Genomic DNA, 26,642 nt, shown 5'->3' on the forward strand with positions numbered 1-26,642 from the left:
AAATCAAACACATATTAGGCATTATATGAAGTTTATTTTATATAAAAGGTTCCTACATACAATACACATACTATATTCAGCTTCTTGACATACTTATCAATATTCCAGAGTGGTTTCGTCATAATCATTTTTAAAGATAAACTTTTTAGGCCCCTAAGGTTTAATTAATTGACATGATTTGAAAAAGTAGCTCAAAGTTGATTGGTTAAAACATTTTTATTCTGGGTCAGTGAACTGAAAGTCAAATCAACTCAAGAAACCAGATTGAAACTCAAGATTTTTGAATTGACTTCTCGCAATTCCACCAAATACCATTATCAATCCGTCCAGTGGGATATTATATGAGCTGATTATAACTACATACATACGTACATAGTTTGAGGTTTATATTACGGTATTTAAAAACATATTGTTAGCCTTTGCGCTTTGCTTTTTTTTTTTGATTGCGGAAACTACGTTCTTATTGATAAATATATACCTACCTTATCTAAGAGTATTGCAATTGTTTAATGGCACTTTAGTGTTAAATCTTAAAACATGCAGTCCTAATATGATGACGACTAAAAAAATTTACTAATAAATAAACTAAATTTTAATAAACTAATTATAATACAAATTTTTCAGCGGTTTTAGCCCAGTGGATAAGACTTCGATTTTACTTTCGGGGGCCCGAGTTCAAATTCCAGCACGCGCCTCTGACTTGTCTAAGTAATGTGCGTTTTATGCAATTAAAATATCACTTGCTTCACTTGGGGAAGGAAAACATCGTGAGGAAACCTGCATGCCTGAGAATTCTCCTTAATGTCCTCAAAGGTGTGTGGAGTCCACCAACCCGCACTGGTCCAGCGAGGTGGACTACGGCCTTAACCCCTTCTTAATGTGAGACCCGTATCCTATAGTGCGCCGGTAATCGTTGATATCAGGATGTTGATATTACTTATTATCCACCATACTATTTAATTATTTCTCATTTAAGAGTGGCTGTGAGTAGGAAATTAAAATCCAACACAAAGTGAGAAGTTATACATTTAAAATATGACATAAAAGTGAGTGTGAGTGTTGAATGGTACGTTTAAATTTTTCTATATATATATAGAAAAACCCTATCTGTTGCCAGCTTTATTTCTTAAAGCTTTGGGAGCCGTCTGTTTTCCTAGTATAAAAGTTTCATATGTCTGGGTCTAGGATGCATGCTATCTCTAGATCGCTCCATCTCTAACCTAGTCATTGCATTCAACTGGAAAAAAGCGGAAATAACTTCGGTTATGGTTTTGCTGATTGGGTGACACCGGACCAATAAATAAATAAACATACTACGACAATACACACATCGCCATCTAGCCCCAACAGATACACTTAAAAAAACCCACACACAAATACTTATAATATACAGATAAACACCCAGGCACGGAAAACATTCATGTTCATCACATAAACATATCAAGTTGTGGGTAGCTAGCCCACGATGTTGGACTCAGAAAGCAGGGTCACTGCCCACTGCGCCACTCGGCCGCCATGTGCCAGATATAATTCCTGAAATTGGCTAGCCATGGGGATCGAAGCCTCTCACGTACCGTGCCAGCGTTGGCCGGCACTAGCTGGCGCGGCAGGCGGGCGGCGGCGCCGTGCGCAGCTGTCGCAGCGTGCGGCGGCACGACACGCGGCGCGAGCCGAGCCGCGGGAAGCCGGATATCCGCTCCACCTTCACGGGCGCTTCACGTCTGCAGACAAACGCATGCCACTTTGACATGGTCATTCTGTCTGACGGTAGCTACAAAAGAACTATTAAAGAAGCTCTTCAAGCTAATCGAAATATTCGTATTATTGGCGAGCACTTAATCAATATTTATTAATATTATTTTATCTGATTAGTCATTTAGTCTTCTAAGTGTAAATGTGTGTAAATGTGTAAATGTGTGTTCTCTATCTTTCCTTTCTTTTATATCAATCAATCGATTAGTTTTTCTATTCCTTTGTTGTTTTTTTTTTGTTTTGTATCGTTTTTTAGTAGCACTAGAGATTTTTTGCATTAAGTTAATGCTAATAGCTATGACAGCTAATTTTAATTTTTGATTAGGTACCTACAGTTAAGATTATCTGTCATAGTAAGTGTTACTTGTATCTACATCGTATCGCCCTACTGCTCCTTACAATATTATGTGTTCTTGGTGACAATTCCCCTGTTTCAAGTTTATGTAAGACCCTAAACCACCGTAGTTGATATTTACTCTGACACTTTGTATAAGTTCAGAGATATTTTTATCATGGACCACTTGACCCTTATTTGCTGTTCCATTTATTTTTTTATAGCGTGTGAGATATTTCATTTCATGGTGTTATTGTACCAGTATATTTATAATATAACTGTAACTTATTATATATTCTTATAATCTGTGTTTACTTTTAAAGAAACATTTTACTTAAATAGAATAGTTAAATTTTTAAAAACGGTTGTATTAGTGTAAGTGTTTGTAAGTAAACCTAATAAATAAATAAAAATAAAAGCTCAAAGATTATCATCAGCCCATTTTGTCCAACGGCACGGCTAGTTTGGGCAGGAGACAATTATATCCCCGGGGAAAGGATAAATATTTATCTTCCCCCACAGCTTTTTCAACTCTCAAAAATCTCTCGGAAATAATATCCAAGTAATATATGTGTAACAATAAATGGAGGTAAACTTCTCCTATCCCCTGTTCCTGTGCTTAGCAGGTGGACACATTAATTATATCGCCTGTCAGGGGATATAATCGGGGATAGAATTTTTGTTTCCTGCCCGTGCTAGCCCTTGCAGGCACACGTCTCTAGGATATTTGACAGGATATCCAGCTTCGACGCCCTAATACGGGTTTTCGCGGGCTGTATTCTAACAAGTCCCAACAGTATCCTAACCATGTTAACCATGTTGTTTTTAACATTAGTTTATAAGTCTTGTTTTTTTGTGTTTTACTAACAACATTATGATTCTCAGTTGCTCCAATATATGAACAGTTTAGTAGGAGTTGCCCATTTTACTCCCAACACTAGTATTGAATCCAGGATTGAAATGCGTAATTGAACATGTCAACAACTCGACAAAAACGGCAGTGAAAGTCTCGTACTAGTTGAACTCGCAGCCCGTGGTATACCGTGGTATACCCCCTTACAATTATGTAAACATATATGTATGAACGCTTCATAAGTGCCTGTCTACATGAATGAAGAATTAAAAAAAAAAGGGTAGCAGAGACTGTAATTCTGTGCTCTGAACAAATCACGTATCCACCCTTATCTGCATTTAGATAGGCTTTTGCATTCGTGACACAGATGCTCACCTGAAGAACATGTGGTGCTCGACGCTACAGCGCCAGAGCCGTTTGCTAGCGCGGCTGGATGGCAGCTTAAAGCTGAGGTGGGTCTCGTACTCGTCGAACTCGCTGGCGCGCAGGCGCAGCGTGTACACCCGCTTGTGGTAGCTGATCTTGAGGATTTTGGTCCACGGGAAGCGGTTCATTACAAGCCTGGGAAAAGCATTCACTACTAAGCAATCCACTAAAACGAAACAGGGAATAGGAAAGTTTAAAACTAAAATTATTAAAACGTTTAGCACTTATCTAAGGTGACTCGTAATTTGATGATTACTCCATCTTTGTTTTCTCAGTCCCTTAAATATATAAGTTACTATTATCGTCTAAATTTTATATAAATATATACATATAATAATGTTATTTCTTCTGTATTCGAGGCAGTTAAATTCTTTAATTTATTTGTATTAAGTTATCGTACATACTAACCAGTGCATGCATAAGTGGAATTATGTGTCATTAGTTACCTCAGCCTAGCTTTATCCATAACAAAAATACATGTAGTTTTTATTGTAGTCCTAATAAAAATAAATAAAATAAATAAGCAAATAAACCAATTATACACTTTTGGTTCATGGTATATAGGTATAACTTTAGGGCTGGCTTTATTATTATAGCTTGAGGAAATTGGAATGAGAGATTAAAAACATATGTACATCAGGTCGTCAGACAAAAGTTTCTAAAATACAGGGAGTAAAACCAGTATTCGACATCACTTCTCTCTACCAAATCGTATGCCTTTAGATGGAAACATCTAACCCGCTAGCGCGCTTTTTTAACTGAAACCTTGTGCAGCTTTTATGTATCACATCTGGTGCATTACCCGTCTCTCGCGACGGAGATGCCGGCGGCGCACACGGCGAGCGAAATGTCCACGTCGTCAGAGTCCTTCACGTTGTGCACCTCCGCTCCGTACATCGCGAGCTTCTTTGCGTTCTCGAGGTAGTTCAGCTCGGCTTCTGCTGGAGTCTGTCCTCTGAAACAGCAAAAATATAACTTAATATTACTTGGATCTATTCCAGTGCCAGCCCTGCAAGTTTACTGAAAAAATTAAAAAGATATACTACGACAACGCACACATCGCCATCTAGCCGCAAAGTAAGCGTAACTTGTGTTATGGGTACTGAGATGACTGATGAATATTTTTATATATAGTATACATAAATACTTATAATATACATATAAAATCCAGACACTGAAAAACATTCATGCTCATCACACAAACATTTTTCAGTTGTGGGAATCTAACCCACGGCCTTGGACTCAGAAAGCAGGATCGCTGCAAACTGCGCCAATCGGCTGTCCATGATGACGATAACAATTTTGAGCACACCAATCATAGCTGCTAAAATAATAGAGGTCTGATAAGTAAGTTCAGGAAGCTGGAAATAGCTTATTCGGAGAATCTCTACGAAACGCAATAAGAAATGAGGATATCTCTGAAAGAACCAGCGTTACTAACATAGCTCAATGAGTAGTGAAACTGTTTTGGCAGGGAGCGGCGTACATAGCTCGGAGGACCGAAAGTCTTTGGGCCGCCACATAGTGGAGGTGTTCATAAAAGCAGGTGTTATTTTGCGGAGTTACCAGGTCAGTTCATGACTAAGCAATTGTTCATATTAAAGTCAACATCTCCTGAAGATGCTCCGCGATACTTAGTGGGCATACGCAAAAGAGAGTCGCTGGATAGACACTGCAAAAGACATTGGCGTGAGGAAATCACTTAAAAAATACCTATAACTTACTTGTGTTTCCTATACAGCTCGTCGATCTTCTCTTCAAGGTCAGGCGTGAGCACGTGGAGGGGCACGGAGTCGTGCGCGGAGAGTAGCGTCGTGCTGACCCGCGCCTCTCGGTCGCCTACCTCCGACTGGAGCACGTACGACGCCAGCAGGGCGTACGTGATGTTAGAGCACGTTAGGCGACCTGGAGAAAAGCAAAAATTTGCTTGAACATCAGACTTTAGGAAACCAATGGGGGTTCGATATAACCTACAATACAAATATATAGATACCTTGGGAGAACTGAATCTTAAGGTGCATTTATGCGATGTATATCTATAGGATCTACGGTTTGGTAGCAAAAAAAACTTCTAAATTTAATTTTGTGTCATTTTGTTTCGTATTGCCACGAGGTTGATGTGAAGTCTACAAATCAACAAATCAAGAGTCAATAGGCATTTTATGGACACGTGAGTTTGACACACAACACGAGTAAAGGTTTATTTTTACACTAGTGGCTTATCACGGTTATGTCATGTCTGTCCTGTGCTACGGTATTGTTATATGGGGGAACTCAGTGCATATAAACAAATTGTTGACACAAAAAAAAGTGTATAAGAAGCATATTTCTTATAGACCCAACGGATTCCTGTAGACCAATATTTCAAAAACACAATCTCCTTACTTTGCCGTGTCTGTATATCTACGAAATATCAGTCTTCGTTCATCGCCACCTGGCGTATTTTAAAACTTTCTCGAACGTACGCCATTTTAAAACGAGAAATAAAATTCGGCTGTGTAACAATAAATATAAATGAAAACAAACCGCAAAATCCCCCTTTGCTATGTGCGTTAAAATATACAATAAATTAGATGCAGGTCTAAAAAATCAACCTACGCGTTTTTTTAAAGAAAAATCTGGCGCATTGGCTGTGTACAAAATGTTTCTATGCAATATCCGAGTATCTGACTGCGAATTAAAAATGATATTATTTTGACATTATTATGATAACATTGATATTACCTGTATAATTTAATAAATAACTTTTCAATGCTTGCTCAACAAGATTATGCAGACATTTGTAATGATTGTTCTTGTTGTGCATTTTACATTTCGCATGCTTAATAGTAGAATATGGAGGAATGTTATATTATAATAAGACCCTATGTAAGCTCATATTCAGCAATAAATTTAATTTCATTTCATTTCATTTCATTTTTCCCTTCACTCTTGTTCGAGACGCGGACCTACAAAAGGTCTTTATTCAATTGGTGCTCAGTGGGTGAGATTATTGTGGGCAGGCATAACACAGGTCCAGACAAATGTTTAACCGGCAGAGATAAAACATCATCATCATCATATCAACCACATCCAAACCTTTGAGAACATTATGGAGAACTCTTAGGTATACAGCTTTCCTGTCAATGTATTACCTCACCGTTGTAGCAAGTGATATTTTTATTGCTTAAAACGTACAAAAATTAGAGGTGCGTACCGGGATTCGAGCTCGGCCTCCCGAAAGTGAAGTCGAAGTCCCACTACCCTCTTGGCTATCACCGCTTCAGAGATAAATGCGGCAATAAAATTAGGGGCGCAATTACGAATGAAGTAAAAAAATAAACTACACAAAGACTCTTCAAAAATGTTAATGAAAGTTGGAATGCAGAACAAACCTTCCATCAGGTCCCGTCTAACGGAGAGGCCTAGTTGGTATCGTGACTGATCATCTCGCAGCTCGGACGGCTCCGGGGGGTAGAACTTAGCTGTGAATTTTACGTCCCAGGGCTCATCTGCAAAACGAAATTGGATAATCACATGTTGATGGATGGGGCTAGGAGTTTCTTTAGAAGTGGAGAAAAAAGGAAATTTGAATTAAATATGAATGTAGTTACTATAAAAATGCGATGGTATTTAGTGCATAAAGACTTCGGCTTCCAACCTCGGTACGTATTTGTAACTTTCAGAATTTGTGCGTTTAAAGTAATTAAATATATTGACGGCCGATTGGCGCAGTGGGCAGCGACCCTGCTTTCTGAGTCCAAGGCCATGGGTTTGATTCCCACAACTGGACAATGTTTGTGTGATTAACATGAATGATTTTCAGTGTCTGGGTGTTTATCTGCATATTATAAATATTGATGTATATTATTCAAAAAATATTCATCAGTTATCTTAGTACCCATAACACAAGCTACACTTACGGCGGTGTGTGTATTGTCGTAGTATATTTATTATTATTTATTAATTAAAATATAACTATGTACCAGTTGGTGTATGATTTCACAATATCAAAGTTAGAACGGAATTCTGAATTGTCTTTATATTAACAAAAAGATGATAATACAAATTAAAAAAAAATAATAACAATAATAATAATATCACATTAGTTATTAAAGTAAACTGAGCAAGTATATGTCATTAGTTCTAATTAAAAACAATAAATTCGAAATTAACTGTCATTAAGTTCTTTTGTTTGTTTTGCTTATCATTTCAAGTCATCATTTAAATATTCTGCAAAAAGATGAGGCGTTATGGTGAGCGTTTCTCTAATATCTAAGTATGAACTTACTTCTAAATGTTTTAGATAATCGTCTCCCCAAATCCACCCACACCCTCGGGTCCCCTCTTTGCACGTGGAGCAAGCCGAAGTAGTCACTTTCAATCACGTCCAGAACTTCGCACACCTTGTCCAAAAGGTCAGCACCTGTGGCTTTTCTCTGGAATGACAGAAAACAATAATAAGACATTGAATTTTGCTATGCGAAAGTGTGTGTTGGTGGATAAATTACTACCCATTTCTACAGATCGAACAGGTTTTATGCAAGATATACCTACACGATGGACCCGGAGAGTAACCGGTATTATTTTTTTCAGTAAAATATAACAATCCATCATGGTTACCTATTGAAGATCAGCTTTGCATTATTTTGGAAATACTCAGAGCTGAGTAGGTAGCAATTTGACCACAATAAATGTATTTTTGTTTGGTTTGTATTACTTTTATTTCTTAAAAAATCGTGGTTTGTAAAATTTTTAATATTACCTCAACGTCGACAGTGATGTGCTCTCCAGTGAGCAACTCCACGCGAACCCTGCCGGCATTCAGGCGCGCCGTCATGCCGTCGTCGGAGGCCAGGCGCCGGAGGCTTTCGCGCATCGTGCCACCTGGGAGACAATCACAGACAGCATTTAGCTAAGGGAGAATCGTGAATCTTTTAAGCGAGGCCAACTACGCAACGTCAAATTACACTTATGATTGCGAGCGACCAATCAGAACACACTTGCTGTAATACGCGCTTCTTTTCATTGGTCGCACGCTGGGCGCAACCTTGAATAATAAAATAATAAATAAATAACTATACTACGCAAATACACACATCGCAATCTAGCCCTCAAGTAAGACACCCGAAATACTAATCGGTCCAGTTTGAGCGAGGAGATACTTTCCAACAATATTACAATATTATGTGGATAGTGTTGTGGATTACATATTATTATTTTTTTCTTTTTGTTAAATTTAAGAGGTATTGTTATATGTTATTGTTTTCTGTCCAAAATAAATAAATAAATATCATCTAGAAGCGTACTACCAATACTCAAGATTTAAGTCAAAGACAAATGTTTCTTTATAAAATATAATTTTTACGCCTACTTATGACCACCACCATTGCGCAATGGTGAGCTCGGTGAAATCCCGGAGGTCCCGGGTTGGATTACCGGTAGGAGCAATTTAGGAATTTAAAATTTCTGAATTTTCTCTGGTCTGGTCGAGTGGTAGGCTTTGGCCGTTGCTAGTTACCACCTTACAGACAAAGACGTGACGCTAAGTAATTTAGTGTTTCGGTGCAATGTCGCATAAAAACCGATTAGGAGTATGACTACCATTCTCCCTAACAGGTTAGCCCGCTACCATCTTAGATTGCCAGGTGTGATAGCAGTCATGGGCTAACTTGTATTGGAATAAGTGAAAATAAATAATAAAGAATTAGGTTCCATTGTTGCGCACATAGGTACTTTATGAGAATTGACTATATTATTTATTCAACATTCTCAAACCCAAGCGGGAATACAGTTCGGGATCTCCTATTTTTAAGGCAAGGTATAAACAACAGTTTAAGAGAGGTCTTAAAGATATATCTATGTGCGCTTACGGAGATTGGAAATGGATTGTATCAATTTGAAAGCTAAACAGTCCTTGAGCGCGATGTGTAAATATTTACCTCACAAAATAGGTGAGGATCAATTAGAAATGTAAATAAACAAAACTCTTTAGATTCTTCATACAATTTCAATTTACATTTTCCATGGCAAACACAGTACGTGTTTGCCGTACGACTAAGACTAAAACTAAAGACTAAATAAAAACTACAAAAACTACTACTAAAAGACTTAGTGACGAAAAACAATTTGATCCGTTTTAGATTTTATTTAGTTTTAAATAGTTTGTTTTAGGTTATATTTAAAAAACAATTATTTTAAAGAATAAATAAAAAAAATCTCATTTCATCACTAAGTCTTTTAGTTTATTGAAGTCCCATGGCTTCGCATAGGACGCCTCTCTCGTAGGTGATAGTTCTTTGAAGTATAAGCCCACCACGCATGTGCAATAGCCCAGGGGGTAGGACTTCGACTTCACTTTCGGGGTGCCGAGTTCAAATCCCAGAACGCACGCGCCTCTAACTTTTCTACGTAACGTCATCAAACGTTTCAAAAGCACATATTCAAATTCAAATTCAAATTCATTTATTGCATATTACAGGTCAGGTTGGATAGAATTATAAGTATGAAGTCCCAATGTATATTGCCTCTTTGGTCGTGCAACAATTACAGCGTATTATATTTTACAGACTAAAGTTAATTATTAAGAACTAGTTCCATTTAATGTCATTTTTAAACTAATTATAAAATTCATTAATATTATAAAATGTATTGTTAACTAAAAATTTGAAACACTCTTTTTTAAAATTAATTAAATTATTTTCCCTTACGATCGTTGGTAACTTATTATATGTTTGTATAGCCATCACACAGACACTTTTGTTAAAGAACGCGGTTTTGTGAGGGGGGAACCTAAACTTATCAATACAGCGTTCTCGTTTATGACGCTTAAATAAATTCTTAGTAGGTAAAACATAGCGTTTGAATTACTTAAATATCGCTTGCTTAAACGGTGTAGGAGAACATCGTGAGGATACTAGCATGCAGTTTACCATAATGTTGTCAAAGGCGTGTTGAGGCCAACAATCCGTACTTGGCCAGCGTGGTCCACAGCCTTAACCTCTTGTGGGAGGAGATCCGTGCCCCGTAGTGGGTCAGTAATGGGATGATATAATGATGATCGCATACTGGCTGGAAGTGCTGTCCGAGGTACCCGGGTAGACACTGGTAATATTTTTATTTTAAGGTAGTTATTGCAAGTTTACCTTGGGTTCAGTTGCGAAAAAATTCCAGCTCGTAAGTCGAAGGCACCTACTTAGGCGTAAAATACCTGTTAAGTACACGTATGTCGAAACTGATATAGACTGTAAATAATTTCAATTCAAAATACTCTTACAAAGAACTGCTGTTCTTATGTTAACCAGGATCGACGCCTGGAAGTGCTGTCCGAGGTACCCGGGTGGACACTGCTAAGCACCGCTAAACTCCATGTTGTATTTTTTTTATTTTATTTTAAGGTAGTTGTTGCAAGTTTACCTTGGGTTTAGTTGCGAAAAAATTGCAGCTCGTACGTCGAAAAAGGCGTAAAATACCTGTTAGGTATATGTATGTCGAAACTGATATAGATTTTAAATAATTTCAATAATATACTTAAGTAAATAATAAACGTGAGTAAATAAAACACGTAAGTAAATATAAAAAATAAATAACGTAAGTCTATTTTTTCGAAAAAAAAAGTTTTAAAATTAGGTATATGAAAATTTTTTTTTACTAAATCCTATCTCGGAAAACAAGCGCCTATCATACGCATATGTTCGAAATACAACGAGTTATCTAAAAAGATATCTGGCATCGATATCTTCCATAACTCATCCACAGCTTTTGGAAAAAACTCACCGAACACTTATCGGTGACTTAAATTTTTCGTCAAATTAAGTTTACATGACACTTTGTTAATGCTATGTGCACTTGTAATTGACGTGCATATCAGTGCATGTTTTTGTGTGTGTGCTATGTTTAAAAGCGTGTTATATGCATGTTTTTAGTGCTCCTAATAAATAAATAAAAAAGTTATGTCAATAAATCAAGAAAGAAGAAATAGAAAATAAATTGAGTAACTAAATAATTTATGATATTCTCTCCCAGTGTAGGTAAAAAACCCTTGGATAAAAATTATAAAAGCATGCTTTATGTTTTGAAATCCACTCGCAAAATCCATCAAATTTGCTAACGTGGCATAATTATTCGTAAAACGTACAGAATACAAATATTCTTTATTACAACAGTCAAGTCTGTAGGACTCAACATACCAACGGTTTCTTATTTGAGATTCTGTGTTTAGGGTTTAGCTAACTACCAACCAACGAGTTAGTATGGCTTTTGTTAGACGATTCTGAACTTTCAAAGCAAAATACTGTATCAAAGGAGAGATAGGGAAATCCTATAAATTTTAAAATAGCACGCAAGTTCACTCCACGTTTGAGAGCATAAACTCCGAGTGGTGTGAGTGCAGTACATTCTTGGCAGAATACCGACAATAAAAACGACTGGCAAGTGGCATAGAGTCATAAAACTGTACACACTGACGAGTCTATATGAGCTGGTCTAGTATATAAATCCACGTTATTTCGATTTTCGTTAGGTTAGTTCCAATATCCCGTGGTTACGACTTCTTCAAATACAGAGATATGTTTATACTAGATATTATTTGCGTTTTAAGAAATTTAAATATCATTTTCTTCAACGGTAAGGAGAACATTCACGGCCGATTGGCGCAGTTTGCAGCGACCCTGCTTTCTGAGTCCAAGGCCGTGGGTTCGATTCCCACAACTGGAAAATGTTTGTGTGATGAGCATGAATGTTTTTCAGTGTCTGGGTGTTTATATTTATATTATAAGTATTTATTTATTATATTCATAAAAATATTCAACAGCTATCTTAGTACCCATAACACAAGCTACGCTTACTTTGGGGCTAGATGGCGATGTGTGTATGGTCGTAGTATATTTATTTATTTATTTAACATCGTGAGGAAACCTGCATGCCGGAGAGATGTTCGTCGGCATGCAGATGAAGGTGTCTGGTATCCACCACGGTAGGAGAGCCGTAGCTTAATTGGTTAAAGCGCTCAGATCGCGATTGTCGGAGAGTCGTAGGTTCAAATCCTATTGGATCCGAAAATTTATAAATGAATTTTAAATTTATAAAAATGTAGGTAAATGATGTAAGTAAGTAAGCGATATATGTAAGTATAAAATAAATGTAAGTAAATAATACGCCCAAGTAAATATAATATAAATAACGCAAATAAATAATGTTAATAAATAAAATGTGTAAGTGAATATAAAAAATAAATAACTTAAGTCAATAATGTCAGTAAATAACGTAAATTATAAACGTAAGTAAATAATGTACCTACGTAAGTTAATAACATGACTACTGTAATATTGTTAATTAATAAAGACTGTAAATAATGTTTATAAGTAAATAATATGCGCAAGTAAATAAAATGTGTATGTCAGTGGAATAAGTAAATAACATGAGTAAGTAAATAATTAATAACCGCAACAAAAACGTGTTAGTAAATAGAAGCGATAAAAAATGTTATTACTCAAATGGAATACGTAAATAACGTGAGTAAGTAAATAATGTCAGTACATCATCATAGGTAAATAATGTATGTAAGTAAATAATGTACTTTAGAAAATTAAGTGAGTAAGTAAATAATATTATTACGTAAATTGAACTAAGTAAACAAGTGATTAAGTTAAAGCGAGTAAGTATAAATAAGTAAATAATACACACAAATGAATGCAAATGATGTTAATACGAAAATAATGTAAGTACGTAAATAATGTACGTAAGCAAGTAATGTACGTAAGTAAGTAGCGTAAATAATGAATGTAAATGAATTTAGTAAGTAAATGATATAAGTTAGTACTTAATGTAAATAAGTAAATGTTATACGTAAGCAAAAAAAGCAAGTTCGTTAATAATTTACGTAACTATATAATTTAAGTTACTAAAGAGTAAGTTACTTAGTAAATAAAGGGAGTAGTTAAATAATGTTCATTAGTAAATCAAGTATGTAATTAATGTTGTAACGTATTTGTACTGTTGAGGTTAAGTAAACAAAGCGAGTAAGAAAATATGTTAAAATATATTTTGATTTATGAGATTTTAATAAAAAGTGGTAGAAATATAGCACTACTTGGGTAACTCTTACACTTAATATTAGGTAAATTTTTTTCAAAATCCGTTCAGTAGTTTTTGCGTGAAAAAGTATAGCAAGATACTATAGTTATAGTGATAGAGAATAACAAACAACCATTCATCTTTATTTTTAATTTGCATTTATATGCGTAGCATTGATGATTGATAAAAGTTGGTTATTTGATTGATTTGAAAATTAAATTTTTAGCATTTGGGCATAGATTTAAAAAATATTTGTGATTTTCGTGTTACTACGTTCCTTAATTAGGAAGGGCTCGACAGACGGACGGACAGACAGATGGATAAACTCCCAAGTTGACTCTAAAACCTTGCTTCGTTCGGTCAATTATTAATTATACTTAACTCTATGAAAAATATGCATTTAGACTTAGATCTGGGCACATGCCTTTAGGGAAGTTCAAATATCTAATGAGGAAAGTTGATTCTCCCAATTGTGATTTATGATGTTTTACACTAATGTGTTCGGAATCACAGCTTGAGATAAACACTAACCTACGAACTGAATATTAATTTTATGAACATTGGCATTTTTAATTCTATTATTAGCGAACCGTTGAGCATTTCGGCAATGAAACTTTATAGATTCGTGGGTGATTCTCACAAATATAGCGATTTGGATTTTATCATATACACTATAGTTATATATATTATTAAAATTTACATAACATGCTGCATTGTCGTATTAGGATACCTTTTTCCTGAAATGACAAAAATGTAAGATGGGAATAAATAAATAAATAAAATTGTTGTCGTTTAAGATTTATGTTTATTTAGGATTCATATTGTGTGTAACGATGGGGCTGACATATAGGTAACCTATAAAAGTCCCTTAACCCTTAAATGCATAAAGTAGTAAAACTGCAACATACCATTCAAACGACCATAAAATTATCAGTATGAGTTCAATGCATGCTGTTGCAGGATTATTACTATCATGGTGATATATTTAATCGAGTGTAATAATAAAAAAAACTATTTTTTTTATTATTTTTCCCTAAATCAGCATATTCATGGCTCCAAAATATATTTTTCTCGGTCTAAAAATAAAATCATGCATAAAATCGTGCATTTAAGGGTTAAATAAATAGATTTAAATAAAATATATATAACAAAAAACGTAAATATGTATTTGCTATTAAAATTTTAAAGGCGCAAAGTGTTGATGAAATCAATCATTAGGAAAATATTTTTATCAAATCGTAAAATTCACTGATTTCTTATGCTTTCCTTTGTTAAAGCACACCAAGTTGTACGCAAAATTACCTAATGTTTGTGATTGTAGAATATCTGTCAATAAATTTAAAGACGAATTACATTGAATGAGTAGATAGATACCTATGTATGTAATGGCGAAGTATATTAATTTATTGTAGTAAATTAAGTTTCCTATGTAAGTGACTTAGTTCTTTTTATGAGAATAAATGTCTTCGAACCCAAACCTAATAATGTTGTCAGTCAATAGAAAAAATGCTGATTTGAAGACTTTAATATTTCAATAACCGTTTGAACCGTTACTTATGAAATTAGGGGTTCTAATTTCTCGTGTAACATTACACACGTTAGCTTCGTCACCAGTTTCTTATTCTTTGCTGGAATTTGGCTGAAACACTATTGTGTGTCTTGATTTATATACGTTATATTCTCAAAGTCTACCAATCGCACTGGGCCAGCGTGGTGGACTACGGAGTAAACCCTTAGCATTCTGTTATCCCCGCGCGGGCCTCTGAGTGGGTCGATAACGGGTCAAACATGATTCCCTTTACACGTTTAAAATGATTTACAGAAATTCGTGAACCAGAAATTCCAGCGTATCTAAAATTCGCTTCCAATTCCAATAAAATTCAAATTTCTGATCCCAATGAAAACTCCATAAGGTAAGGTAAGTAATATACTCGCAGTAGGTACATGTAACCTCGACACGGGCTCACTGCCAGGATCTGTCTGCTTGGCGAAGTGTTTCAAATAACAATAGTTTACGAGCGGCGCCGGTAAACATTGCTTGTTTACTTTGGCATATCATAGTACCCAGTTTACAAGTTTACGATAACTGTTATGTAGCAGATATTGGACTGGACGTACGTATTGCGATAGCCGCAAACCCGCATTTCTAATGGTTAAGAGGTGAACTGTTTCTGGGCCTCCTAGGATCTGTACCTATACTGTTCTTTTTAATACAGAAACATTTTTGACGATTGCTGGAAGTTCAGGTGTATTTGGAGAGGATATCAGTATATATAAATCATCTATACATGTACTTTAATTTTTTTGTTTGTTTGTACCCCATAGGCTCCGAGAGTACTACACCGAAAAAAACATTAATTTAAACATTTCTTCAACAAAAGAAAGCTAAACTATCACGAAGTAACATAGCTTTAATACAGTTTTTTAGCGGTTGCCGACACCGGAAAATAGCCGATATTACTTTCAAAACATTACATAAAAATTTCCAACCTCCATTTGGTCTTGAGGAATTAAAAGTAATATCGCATCCTGTATAAATCTGAAGCTGCCTGTGAACATCCAATCAAAAGCACTTCTACTTATCAATTTAAAAAAAAATATTTCCATTAGTTCTACTTTATAAGCGCTTTGACATCATGTCTGTCTGTTTATAGTGACTCTAAAGACTAGCGAGAACGCCGACTTATACCGATAAGAAGCCGGCAAGTAACTCAGCAGTTGCTCCTTTAAGATCCATAAGAAAATAGCAATAATGTCACCTAAAGTAGCAAAATTTTGAACGTAATATTCATAATAATGTACCTCGAAGTTGCAACATTTGCATATAAATTTCATTACTTGGCGTGCGCTGAGAAAACTATTGATGATACAAAAAAAATGTGTGGCATATAATTAAAGTACTCACTAATTACTATAAAAAAAGTCAACAAGGGAATATATTTAATAGTCATAGTTAAGTTCCAAAAGCAGCTTTTGTGTTCTAAATTTTTTTAAATCGCCAGTGATAACAAAAGTTGGTTACATTAGTATCGCAGTATTAATTCTTATTCAAATAAATAGATTCATCATCAAGGGTATATATTTATATAACAGTAAAATACTATAATTAATTCCATTCGGACATTTCATTTAGAAGTTATAACGGATTAGATAAAAACAACACTTTGTATGCCACACATCTCCCAAATAAATTGCTTTAAGAAACAAAAACAAATGCGGACGAAGTCGCGGGCAACATCTAGTTCATAATCACATAATTCAAAACAATCAAAATAAAAATGACTAAATAGTTTTTAAGCATATTTTTGAGTTGTGTGCTCATGTAAATAAAGTCTATAGTAGTTTTTAAAAACCTACAGAGCTGCGGTAGGTATCATGAAAATTTAACGAGATGAGTACCACAAAACTTTCGGTTCAAACTTTGGTAGCTATCGCCAGTTTAAACAATTTCCACTACACCTAAGCAAAACTGAATTAAAAATGTTATTTTTAAATCTACTCCAGATTTAGGTACCTCTCGAGTATTTCGAACACAAAACTACAGTATTCGTTCGATAGGTATTAGGTAGAGAAAGTTTTTGTTTTAAAGATAGGTACAACTATTTAGGTTCTCCGCAATACTTGGTCTGGAACTTATCGCCTCTACTTTCAACATAATTCACAAAAAGTAACGATTTCACTTCTGTCCACGTATCCTACTTAGTTCATTCGGTAACCAAGCTTGAAATCTTATCACGTTCATTTTATTCAATATCTAATGCCGTTTCCTCAACTATTATAACTTGCAATATACATTTGGGAGAGTGTGCTCAAAAACTATTCGATCTAAATCCTGTCTCACGCTTTTACCATCGCTAATATCCCACGGTCACATACGAAGCGTTTTGATTCATCTTTTCTAATCCGCACGGCAAAGATCTGCAATTCTTTCATTATATCCACCACCAATGAGTATCTACGTTCAACATGAACTGATTCAAAAATATGCTATTTAGCTGAATTGTATGTTTTGTTGAACGTGGTAATCTCCGGAACTATTGTTTCGAATTGAAAAATCTGTTTTGTGTTGGTCTCACTCTACAGTAAATAGGAGCGGAGCAAAAAAAAATAAATGTTGCGAAATCGGGAAAATATTCCTTTTGAGTTAAAGTTACACCAAAATAATGTATCACACAATCGTTCTTCTTTAAGAGTTAAGCGGACGAAGCCGCGGGAGACCGCTAGTTTATTATAAATACAATTTTCCCACATAAACTTTCTCCTCTTTTATAAACTTTTTCATAACATTATAAATATAACTTGTATCATTTGTTAAACTGATAATTTATCTGCAGTTTTTTAGCGGTTGCCGACACCGGAAAATAATAAAGCCGATATTACTTTCAAAACATTACATAAAAATTTCCAACCTCCATTTGGTCTTGAGGAATTAAAAGTAATATCGCATCCTGTATAAATCTGAAGCTGCCTGTGAACATTCAATCAAAAGCACTTCTGCTTATCAATTTAAAAAAAAAAATGATTTCCCTTAGTTCTACTTAATAAGCGCTTTGACATCATGTCTGTCTGTTTGTAGTGACTCTAAAGACTAGCGAGAACGCAGACTACTTCCGATAAGAAGCCGGCAAGAATCTCAGCAGTCGCTCCTTTTTGAAGATAAGCCCCAATCCACCGTCAACCAGACAAAAATTATAAAAACGTGTACCTTTTTTGTTTATTTCATGGGTCAAATATTTATGAGTTAAGAAGAGGCGAAATAACATATAGACAGTTTTATTTTTCGAGGACGTTTTAGATTTTATTTAGTTTTAAATAGTTTATTTTAGGTTATATTTATAAAACAATTATTTTGTTTTATTTTATTAATATACATAAAATATTTCCCCGGAAATAGGATCAGTCTACTGTTATAGTAGACTGATCCTATTTCCCGGCCAAATGTCCTAGATTGCTCAATATCTACCTATTTCTCAACGAAGTGGAAACCGCATTACTTTGATCAGGTTGCGTATCAAATGTTACTACTTATGCTGAATGATAGTGGTTTACAAACGAGCATTCTTGTTCAGTAAAGGAGGCCTTCTCTAGTAATCTAAAAGGTATTTCATACAGTTATGTACAAACCCTTACAGTAATTGGTTTGTTCCCAGCAAATCACACAAAATCGTGTCATACTGATACTCACACAAAAACACAACAAAAAGCTCTATAAAAAATTCACAATTCATTTATTTCAAGTAGGCCTAATATAAGCATTTTTGAAACGTCAAGTCTGTCTGTTTGTTTTGACTCTACCATCGGTAATCGGTTCGGAAGGAAGATTGTACCGAGAAGATGCCAGCGTAAAAACTCAGCACTTGCTCTTTTCCATCATCATAATGTCATTAAGAAATACATTAGTTGTATAGTAACCTCGCTGTACATGTTATTACTACAAAGATAGGCGATGAATGGGAAGATAGCAAAGTGGGTAGGAGCTCGAATTCTATTTTCGAAGTCCACTAATTCGCACTGGGCCAGCGTGGTTGGCCTACGGCCTTAACTCCTTCTTATTGTTAGGAGCCATAACTCCTTCTTATTGTTAGGAGTTAGACCCGTCCACCGTGCTTTGTTGGCCAGTCAATGGGTTGATATGATGATGATGACTACATAGATATATATCAGCTAGACAGACTTACGCATTGGACTGGCCTACTGAATAATAACAGATACAAAAGAACTGCTTCACTACAGAAGGTAAGGCGTGATACCGGAGCATATCGTACGTTCATTACCCAGTGAGCCGTAACTCAGATATTAATTGTTATACTCTCCACGATACCTACTCGAGCACGAACTGCCTACTTGCTAGAGTTCACCAAACTATGAAATCTGTATTTATTTGTATTTTACGTTTATATACATTTCAAAGTCAATGTCAAATATTTCTTTATTCAAATGACACATAGATGGCACTTTTGATGCGTACATTACATGTAAAATATGACATAGAAGTGAGTTGATGGCGATAACTAAATTCGTCAAAACTCCAAACACGCCCGGGTCTAAGAAGAAGCTTACAACAAACTTAGCCAGTTGTCTTTTCTTTGTTATCAGCATCTCACATGCTCATTTAAAACTATTAAAGAAGCAACCTGGTTAGATCAATAATTTACACCCAAGAATTTTTATCGTTGAAGTAATCCTTAATACTATAATAGGACTTTTCTATAAGCTTACGTTTAATAAAAACTTTGAACTTTTTCAGAGACATCTCCAAGATATCAACTGGTAGCTTATTGTCAAATTGTATACAATTTCCTTTAAATGATTTACTTATTTTATGTAGTCTAGAAGCTGTACTGCAAGTTTATTTTGCTTCTAATGTTCAAATTATTGCAGTCACATTTTCTCTTAAATTTAAATATATTTTTGTGAACATACATAAAATTTTCAAATATGTATTATCTAAAAGCTGTCATCATCTTAAGATCTTTAAATTTTTCCTCAATGACTCTGTCGGACCCATTTTATAGATCGCACGAACAGCCCTCTTCTGCAGCACGAAAATTGTGCCAATATTAGCAGCATTGCTCCATAGTAAAATTTCATGATAACAAAAGTTTATTGTTAAGTGAATAAGTTACGTTTTTTTTGACCGCCCTGGCTTCGCACGCACGTAAGTGAGTAATTCGAATTAGTTTTTCGGATGTCGCGAATGATATGCTGTAAAGGGCAATTTTGATCCTCATGAATTGTACAACGTATCTAATATATTTCATTAGATAAAGAATAATACTGTATTGTTTAAAATACTTTTGTAAATAACCGTTAATTGTAAGATGTGAAAAATTAGAATGGTAACTGTGGGAAATCCTTTAAATACCTTTAAACTTTTTTGTAGACCATGATTTTAATCTAACTCGTAGGAAGCAGCCAGCGTTTGCAAAGTTTACGAAAAAATATGTTTATTTACGACATCACATAAGAAACCTCAATATTTTTCTTCACTTCTCTCTTAAATGACTTTATCTATTAAAAAACACCACATAAAAATCCCTTGCGCAGTTTTAAAGATCTATCCATATATAGGGATAGACAGACAGCGCGACTTTGTTTTATACTATATAGACGTGTACATGTTTTGGGAGAGGGAGTTCGACTTACGCACCTTTGACTTTTCGTAGTTATCTGCGTTTTAAAATATCATTTGAACGTATCTAGAAGCAGTGAGGCTTTTCGCGGCAGCGCTCGTCAGGGGAAGTAATACCGCCATGCTTTTTTCATCTGCACAGCAGAATTCTGTGTTCCGGTCTGAAGGACGAGGTTGCCAGTGTTATTGATACATGAAACTTATCACCCAGGCCTTAGATTTATGGACACTTCAGGGTGGCACTTTGCAAAACATATTATGAAAGTTAAGCTTAATTTGCTATACTCCGTGAAAAGCAGGAGAATCTGTATGGTGTTATTTATAATTTCTCCAAACAGATCTTCGGCAATGAACTCTCTACGCACGTTTAGCTCCGATACCAGAACATTCTTAGTAGATGATAACAAAAGTTATGTTTATTGTGAAGTGAAAAAGTGTGAAGTTTTTAATCATTCATGGTAAAGTCAACATCTCCTGAGGACGCTTTGTGTGGGAGCGAAACGTGCGTAAAGGGTTCATTGCCGAAGACCTGTTTGGTGTGGAGTTTAAAGATTGAAGAAATTATTCACTACACCATACAGATTCTCCTAATTGTTTTCCATAATATATCATGGAATTCCGCAAAGTACCTAACGCCTATTCATCTTAGCAGGACGTGTATTTGTGGACTCTCTTCAAAGGAAAGAGGAAGATTGTGCCTTCTTTTGGTAGCCGTCAGCTTAATGTTTCTCCGAGGTACAAGGATAGACAGTAGACTTATTCCTGATTCCGCGCTGGTACTGATACTGGTACTTTTCCTAAACAGATTCTTTTAACCTTACAGTTTGACTTCCAAAACGCGAATCAAACTTAGACCCTCGTGATCCGTAGTCAAACATGATAACAACTAGATCTACGACGCGTAGATAATGCCTTATTAAATATTCTGTCATAAAAAGCGCTTCGTGAACACCATGAATAGGGTAATTATTCCAATGTCCGGCGACAGTATAACCCTATTCATGACACGACAGCGCGTTAGCAGTCGTTTGCTCGCGTTAAAATTTAATTTTAGGTCATTATTTGCTAAATGAGACGTTTACTTAGTAAAATAGGTACATTTTAACTTAAAAAATATTTTCGTCGAACTTATTTTAGAATAAGTACCACTGGGCACATAGCTCGGAGAACCGATGGACGTTAGGTTCTTAAGGTGCTGGAATACACAGTAAATGCAGCGTAGGTCGGTCGGTCGAGATGAACAGATGACATCAGGCGAGTCGCTAGGAGCCGCTGGTGGCAAGCGGCCCAGGCCCGTGGATTGTGGAACTCCCTACAAAAGACGTGACCACTGGAATAAACTTTTTAAACAAATGTAGATTGCCGTGACGCTGAATTTCAAATGGGCTCGTTCCATTGTCTAAAAGAAGGCTACAAACCTGAGATACAATAACATGATTATAATGTATTACGACGCTAGTTAAAGACCGTAGCTAAAGACTAAAAAGTTTCTCTTTTGTTATGGTTTCGTCGGGAAGCCGTACATAAACTTAATACTGGGACCCTAATTTAAAGCTTGTCTTAAGTTTCCTATCGACGTTTAGAGCTTATGTTAAGCCTCTTTGAGTTTTGTAAGCTCGGATTTTTATAGGCCCCTGAGTGACTGAGCTTTCTGATCACGCCCATAGTCGGCGACCATGTTTCGGAGAATTTTGTGTGCAGGTAGACGAATGAGTCGGAGCACTGACCTTAGGCATGTAGGTTCCACAGCAACAAAAAGGCAGTTTTTTTAATTTTATTTTTCTATGACTTTTTTCTTATTAGTTTGATCATCCATACTTCCATACTAATATTAAGAATGTCAATGTAAGTTTGTTTGTTACGCTTTCACGCAAAAACTACTTAACCGATCCTCATGAAACTTTGTACACATATTCTTGGAAGTGTTAGAAGTAATATAGGATACTTTTTATCCCGACATTAAGCTCGGTTCCTTTGGGAGAGGGGGTGCTTGACGATTTTACGCCATAACTCCGACAAATTATAACCGATTTGAATAATTATTTTTGTACTAGTAAATAATTATTTTTGTACTGTAATAGAGGTTATAATGTGTTTAATTTTGCCCAAACTGTGTGAAGATAGAGAACAGAACTCCTCAGCGGACAGCAGCAAACCACTCATTTAAGGCTTAGCGATACTGAATACTTTAATTTTTTTTAGAACTGCAACGAAATTTTATGCCACATGAAAAAACAAAATCAAACGCAGACGAAGTCGCGGGCAACAGCTATTATTTTTATTTAATAGGCGTTTACAGATGTTTAGAGAGACATGCCGCCAAATAATTTAGCTTTCCGGTGCGACGCCGCATAGAAACCATCATTCATTATCATCATATCAACCCACTATCGATCACCTATAGGTCACCGGTCCCACAAATACAAGGGTTTAAGGCCGTAGTCTACCACGCTGGCCCATTGTGGATGGGTGGACTCCACACACCTTTGAGAACATTATGGAGAAAAGTTAGACTTATAAAAGCGTGAGGATGCTGGGATTCGAATTCGAATTGCTCTGGGAAATGCTCTGAGAGACAAGAAGGTTAACACCTCAATTTTTTTTACTTTTTTCTTGGTCTAAGATTTTTTAATATAAAGAATACCTAAAAACAATTGTCCCGATCCGGAAATGAAACCTATATTGTAATCCGCAGCATGCTAAGCATTTCACCAATGAGGTAAAGAAATTTGATTGGAAAGCACAAATCTGTCTCCAGCCTAATAAAGTAGGTATATACTTTGGTAGTCTGTGATCCACTTGACTCCCCCTCGAGCTCGCGACTAAACAAGCTAATAAAGAAATGGAGACACGCGCGGCATGTCGAGATTAAATCAATACATTGAGGTCGGCTAACTCCAATCTAGCAATCTGCAAATTGAAAAATAAATCATACGGAATCAGATTTTGGACGGCACCGACCTGTTACAGCACTTAACGTAAGTTTTACGTGTTACTTAAATACATAAAGTAATTCATTTTATTCAAATGATAAATGATCAATTGACACTTGGGGATGGGTTAAGCTGATGTTTATAGCATAATCATATTACGAAATTATAGTTTGGACTTGGAGGATTACGTTAAGCTTAGCTTCATTTTATGGGTCCAACTGATGTTACACAGTTTTAGAATATACCGTAAGATCGGGATTCGTGATAAACAAACTATTCTGAACTAAATTTGCTCAGGGCTTCTTCTTAGACTAGGGTGCATTTGGTAGGCCGTTTTCATCATCATCTCACTGCAAAGGAAAAGTTTATTATACTAATAATATCAAAAGCGCCTCGTACGTCTGTACGCCAATATCATAAAGGTCTATTGGATAAAGTATGTTTCCATTTTGTGTTTGATTTGTTGTATAGAAATAGCTAAATATCTAAAAATCTCGTGCTTTCATAACACCTTTACTAATATTATAAATGCGAAAGTGTAGTTTTCTTGATTAGTTTGTGTATTTGTCCTACTATGCAACTGATGAACTGGTTTTTTGGCGTAGAGTTAGTTGCAAGAATGGAGAGTAATATAGATTTATCCAGAGGAAAACAAGCGGTTCCCACGTTATTGTAATAAACGCGGACAGAACGCGAAAGCTAGTAAAAGCATACTACTAATTATCTTTATGTGATACAAAGTTAATAAGCTTTTAGTTTTTAATCTAATAATGTTACAGCGGTTGCGAAGAGCTTGGCCTCCCGTGTGTTAGCGCGGAGGTTGCGGCTATAGAGTGGGTCAATTTAGTAACGCTCCCGAGTCGAACTCGGACCGCGGTGACGTCATTGCAATCAGGAATGCGTCAAAAAACGAAGCCAACTGGCTTCTCAAGCTTATAGCAAGCAATAAAAATAAAAAATAAATTCACTGCCCGGCTCCTTCGAGTCAATAACAAATCAACGTGTAAATGAAAACCGAAATAATACTTCAGAGACTTTAGAGGTACATTATTTACCGTCTCTGAGACTTACCTGCAAAACCGAAACGCTAATAGTTTTTGAATGAACCATTGCCATCGTTTTACTAAAAGAAATCTGATACAACCCTAACATCACATGCATATATTATGTAAAGTCAAATGACACCTGACACTTCATTAGGTACGCGTCGCGTAACATAGGTACTATGCATGTGTCGGTCTTTATCTTCAATAGGGTTGCCATAAGTAAATACTTGTTGTTGTTGAATGTTACTACCTCTCTTCTTGAGCTGTGTTTAATGCCTTTGGTTGCCTGGAGGAGATCGCTATGTAGCGTTAAGGCCGCCAAATTGTATACTTTTTGTTCATTTTTTATTTATAATTTTACTATATGTTTTTGTGGCGTACAATAAAAGTGTATTTATTCATTCATTCATTCATTCAATGTTTTGAATTAGTTTGTATGGAAAAAATAAATATGCTTCTGTTGATTTAATATTTTTACGGGATGATTCACTGGTCACTGGACTTAATATTTTTACTGGATGTCACTGGTCTCCTCTCAGTGAGAAAGGTATACCATAGTCCACCACGCTGGACCAGTGCGTTGCGATTGGTGGACTCATGATCATTGAAAGTAAAAAGACAATATACTGTACTTGTTACATTATATTACTAAATATTTCATATGCAAATGGGCTTTTATTTGTTAGTTATACATACGCTTTTATTGCACCCCTAACAATAGTACAGAAAAATAACACAACACAGCGTATACAAAATTTTTGGCGGCCATAGCGATGTGGAAGAACGTATGCACTGATCTTGACGAAATCATGCATTGTAATTTGTATCCAAAACGGACATGGCTAGACTGGATTATGGAACTTCTAATCACGTGTTGCGGGCCAAAGATGTCTTGAAGACTGCCTAGTTGTTCTAGTGGTATGTTTGACTACGACTAACGAGGGCTCTGGTTCAATTTCGGGAAATTCTCAACAGGTAGCTACGCTGGTGCTATGCCCAGCTAACAGTTAAGAAATTGCAGGAAGGGCATGTTAAACCGGCAAACTAACATTTTAAAAGCACAACACAATAGAATGGTGTGGTGGGTTTAAGCTTTAAATTCCTCTCACATTGTTTAGAGGCCTGTGCATGGCTATTAGACGTTACAAGACTAAGGATGATTAAACGAGCTTCCATTAATTAATCTAATTGGAGGTAAAGGTTAACATTAGTTAATTGGAATAATTAGCAGAACAATAGTAGGTATGTTGGTAGTAAATTCGTTTAAAAAAATATAGGTATATTAACAAGAACAATAGGGGTAGGTATCCCAATAAAATTAGGTGTAATGTGTTACGAAATTATGAAATAAAGAGTAAACAAACACGCATAACGAAACATCAAGCTGAGTTCGTGAGCCATGAAAGCGGGAAAAGTTCAACGACCTCTCCTTGTCACACAACTTTTTTTAATTATTACTGTGTTAAAAACCCACCTTAAGCACCGATCCAGAAACTAAAAAGCACTCGCACAAAAAAATGCATTGATTTTCTTAAATTGTGAATAACGAACTGTATTTTTTTTTACTGCTGTTAACTAAAAAGTCCACTAACTTCTTTTTAAAGAGTCATTTTACATGTCCAACCTCAACTTTTTAAAATAACGTTTATTTCTTTAACTTGTAAATGAATAATAAGCGCGCACACAACGCGTTTTCTATAAAGCCGGCGCTAAACTAAACTGGTTTTGCTTTTGTGGTTCTGGCTTCGTTGATTGAGACTTGAGACGATAATATAGGAGTTGTACGAAGCTTACATTCATGAATTTCTTTACGTGCAGTTGAGAAAGAAATATGTCTGCCTCTCCTTTCGCTGATAGTCTTCTAGGGAATTTGTATCGCGCGGAGCGAGTAGAATTTAAATGTTTGTACGTGCTAGACAATATAATATTATGGTTATGACCTTTTATTACGAAACAAATAGAAAAAAATTAAAATAAATACAAGCAAAATATCATACCATAAAGTGTCATTCAGAGTTCTTTATTACTCTTTTATTAGTTCGCGTTATATTCTTGTTTAATAGTTAGGGAGACTCAATTGTACAGAACCAATTTTAGTGAACCAAATATTCAC

The 26,642-nt window shown here is 35.6% G+C and overlaps 1 protein-coding gene across 1 annotated transcript; it reads right to left on the reverse strand.

The window, feature by feature from the left end:
* Positions 1-1,383: 1,383 nt before the first annotated feature.
* Positions 1,384-26,229, reverse strand: LOC120624045 (protein 4.1 homolog). Its single transcript, XM_039890371.1, has 8 exons — positions 26,004-26,229; positions 8,110-8,231; positions 7,636-7,783; positions 6,740-6,856; positions 5,090-5,270; positions 4,168-4,320; positions 3,315-3,500; positions 1,384-1,721 (listed from the first exon to the last, which is right to left on the reverse strand). Exons 2-8 carry the CDS (start codon positions 8,221-8,223, stop codon positions 1,595-1,597), a joined length of 1,026 nt encoding a protein of 341 aa, XP_039746305.1. The 5' UTR covers positions 8,224-8,231; positions 26,004-26,229; the 3' UTR covers positions 1,384-1,594.
* Between the last annotated feature and the right edge of the window lie 413 nt (positions 26,230-26,642).

Source organism: Pararge aegeria, chromosome 1, assembly GCF_905163445.1.
Source record: "Pararge aegeria chromosome 1, ilParAegt1.1, whole genome shotgun sequence".
NCBI classification, from domain to species: domain Eukaryota; kingdom Metazoa; phylum Arthropoda; class Insecta; order Lepidoptera; family Nymphalidae; genus Pararge; species Pararge aegeria.

Excerpts from the sequence above, each read along its gene's own strand:
- LOC120624045 (XM_039890371.1), bottom strand. The coding sequence starts at position 8,223 with ATGCGCGAAAGCCTCCGGCGCCTGGCCTCCGACGACGGCATGACGGCG. Across the intron at positions 6,857-7,635 it reads ATTATCTAAAACATTTAGAA|ATGAGCCCTGGGACGTAAAA; the intron begins GTAAGTTCATAC and ends TTCGTTTTGCAG. Across the intron at positions 3,501-4,167 it reads ATCTCCGTCGCGAGAGACGG|GCTTGTAATGAACCGCTTCC; the intron begins GTAATGCACCAG and ends TGCTTTTCCCAG.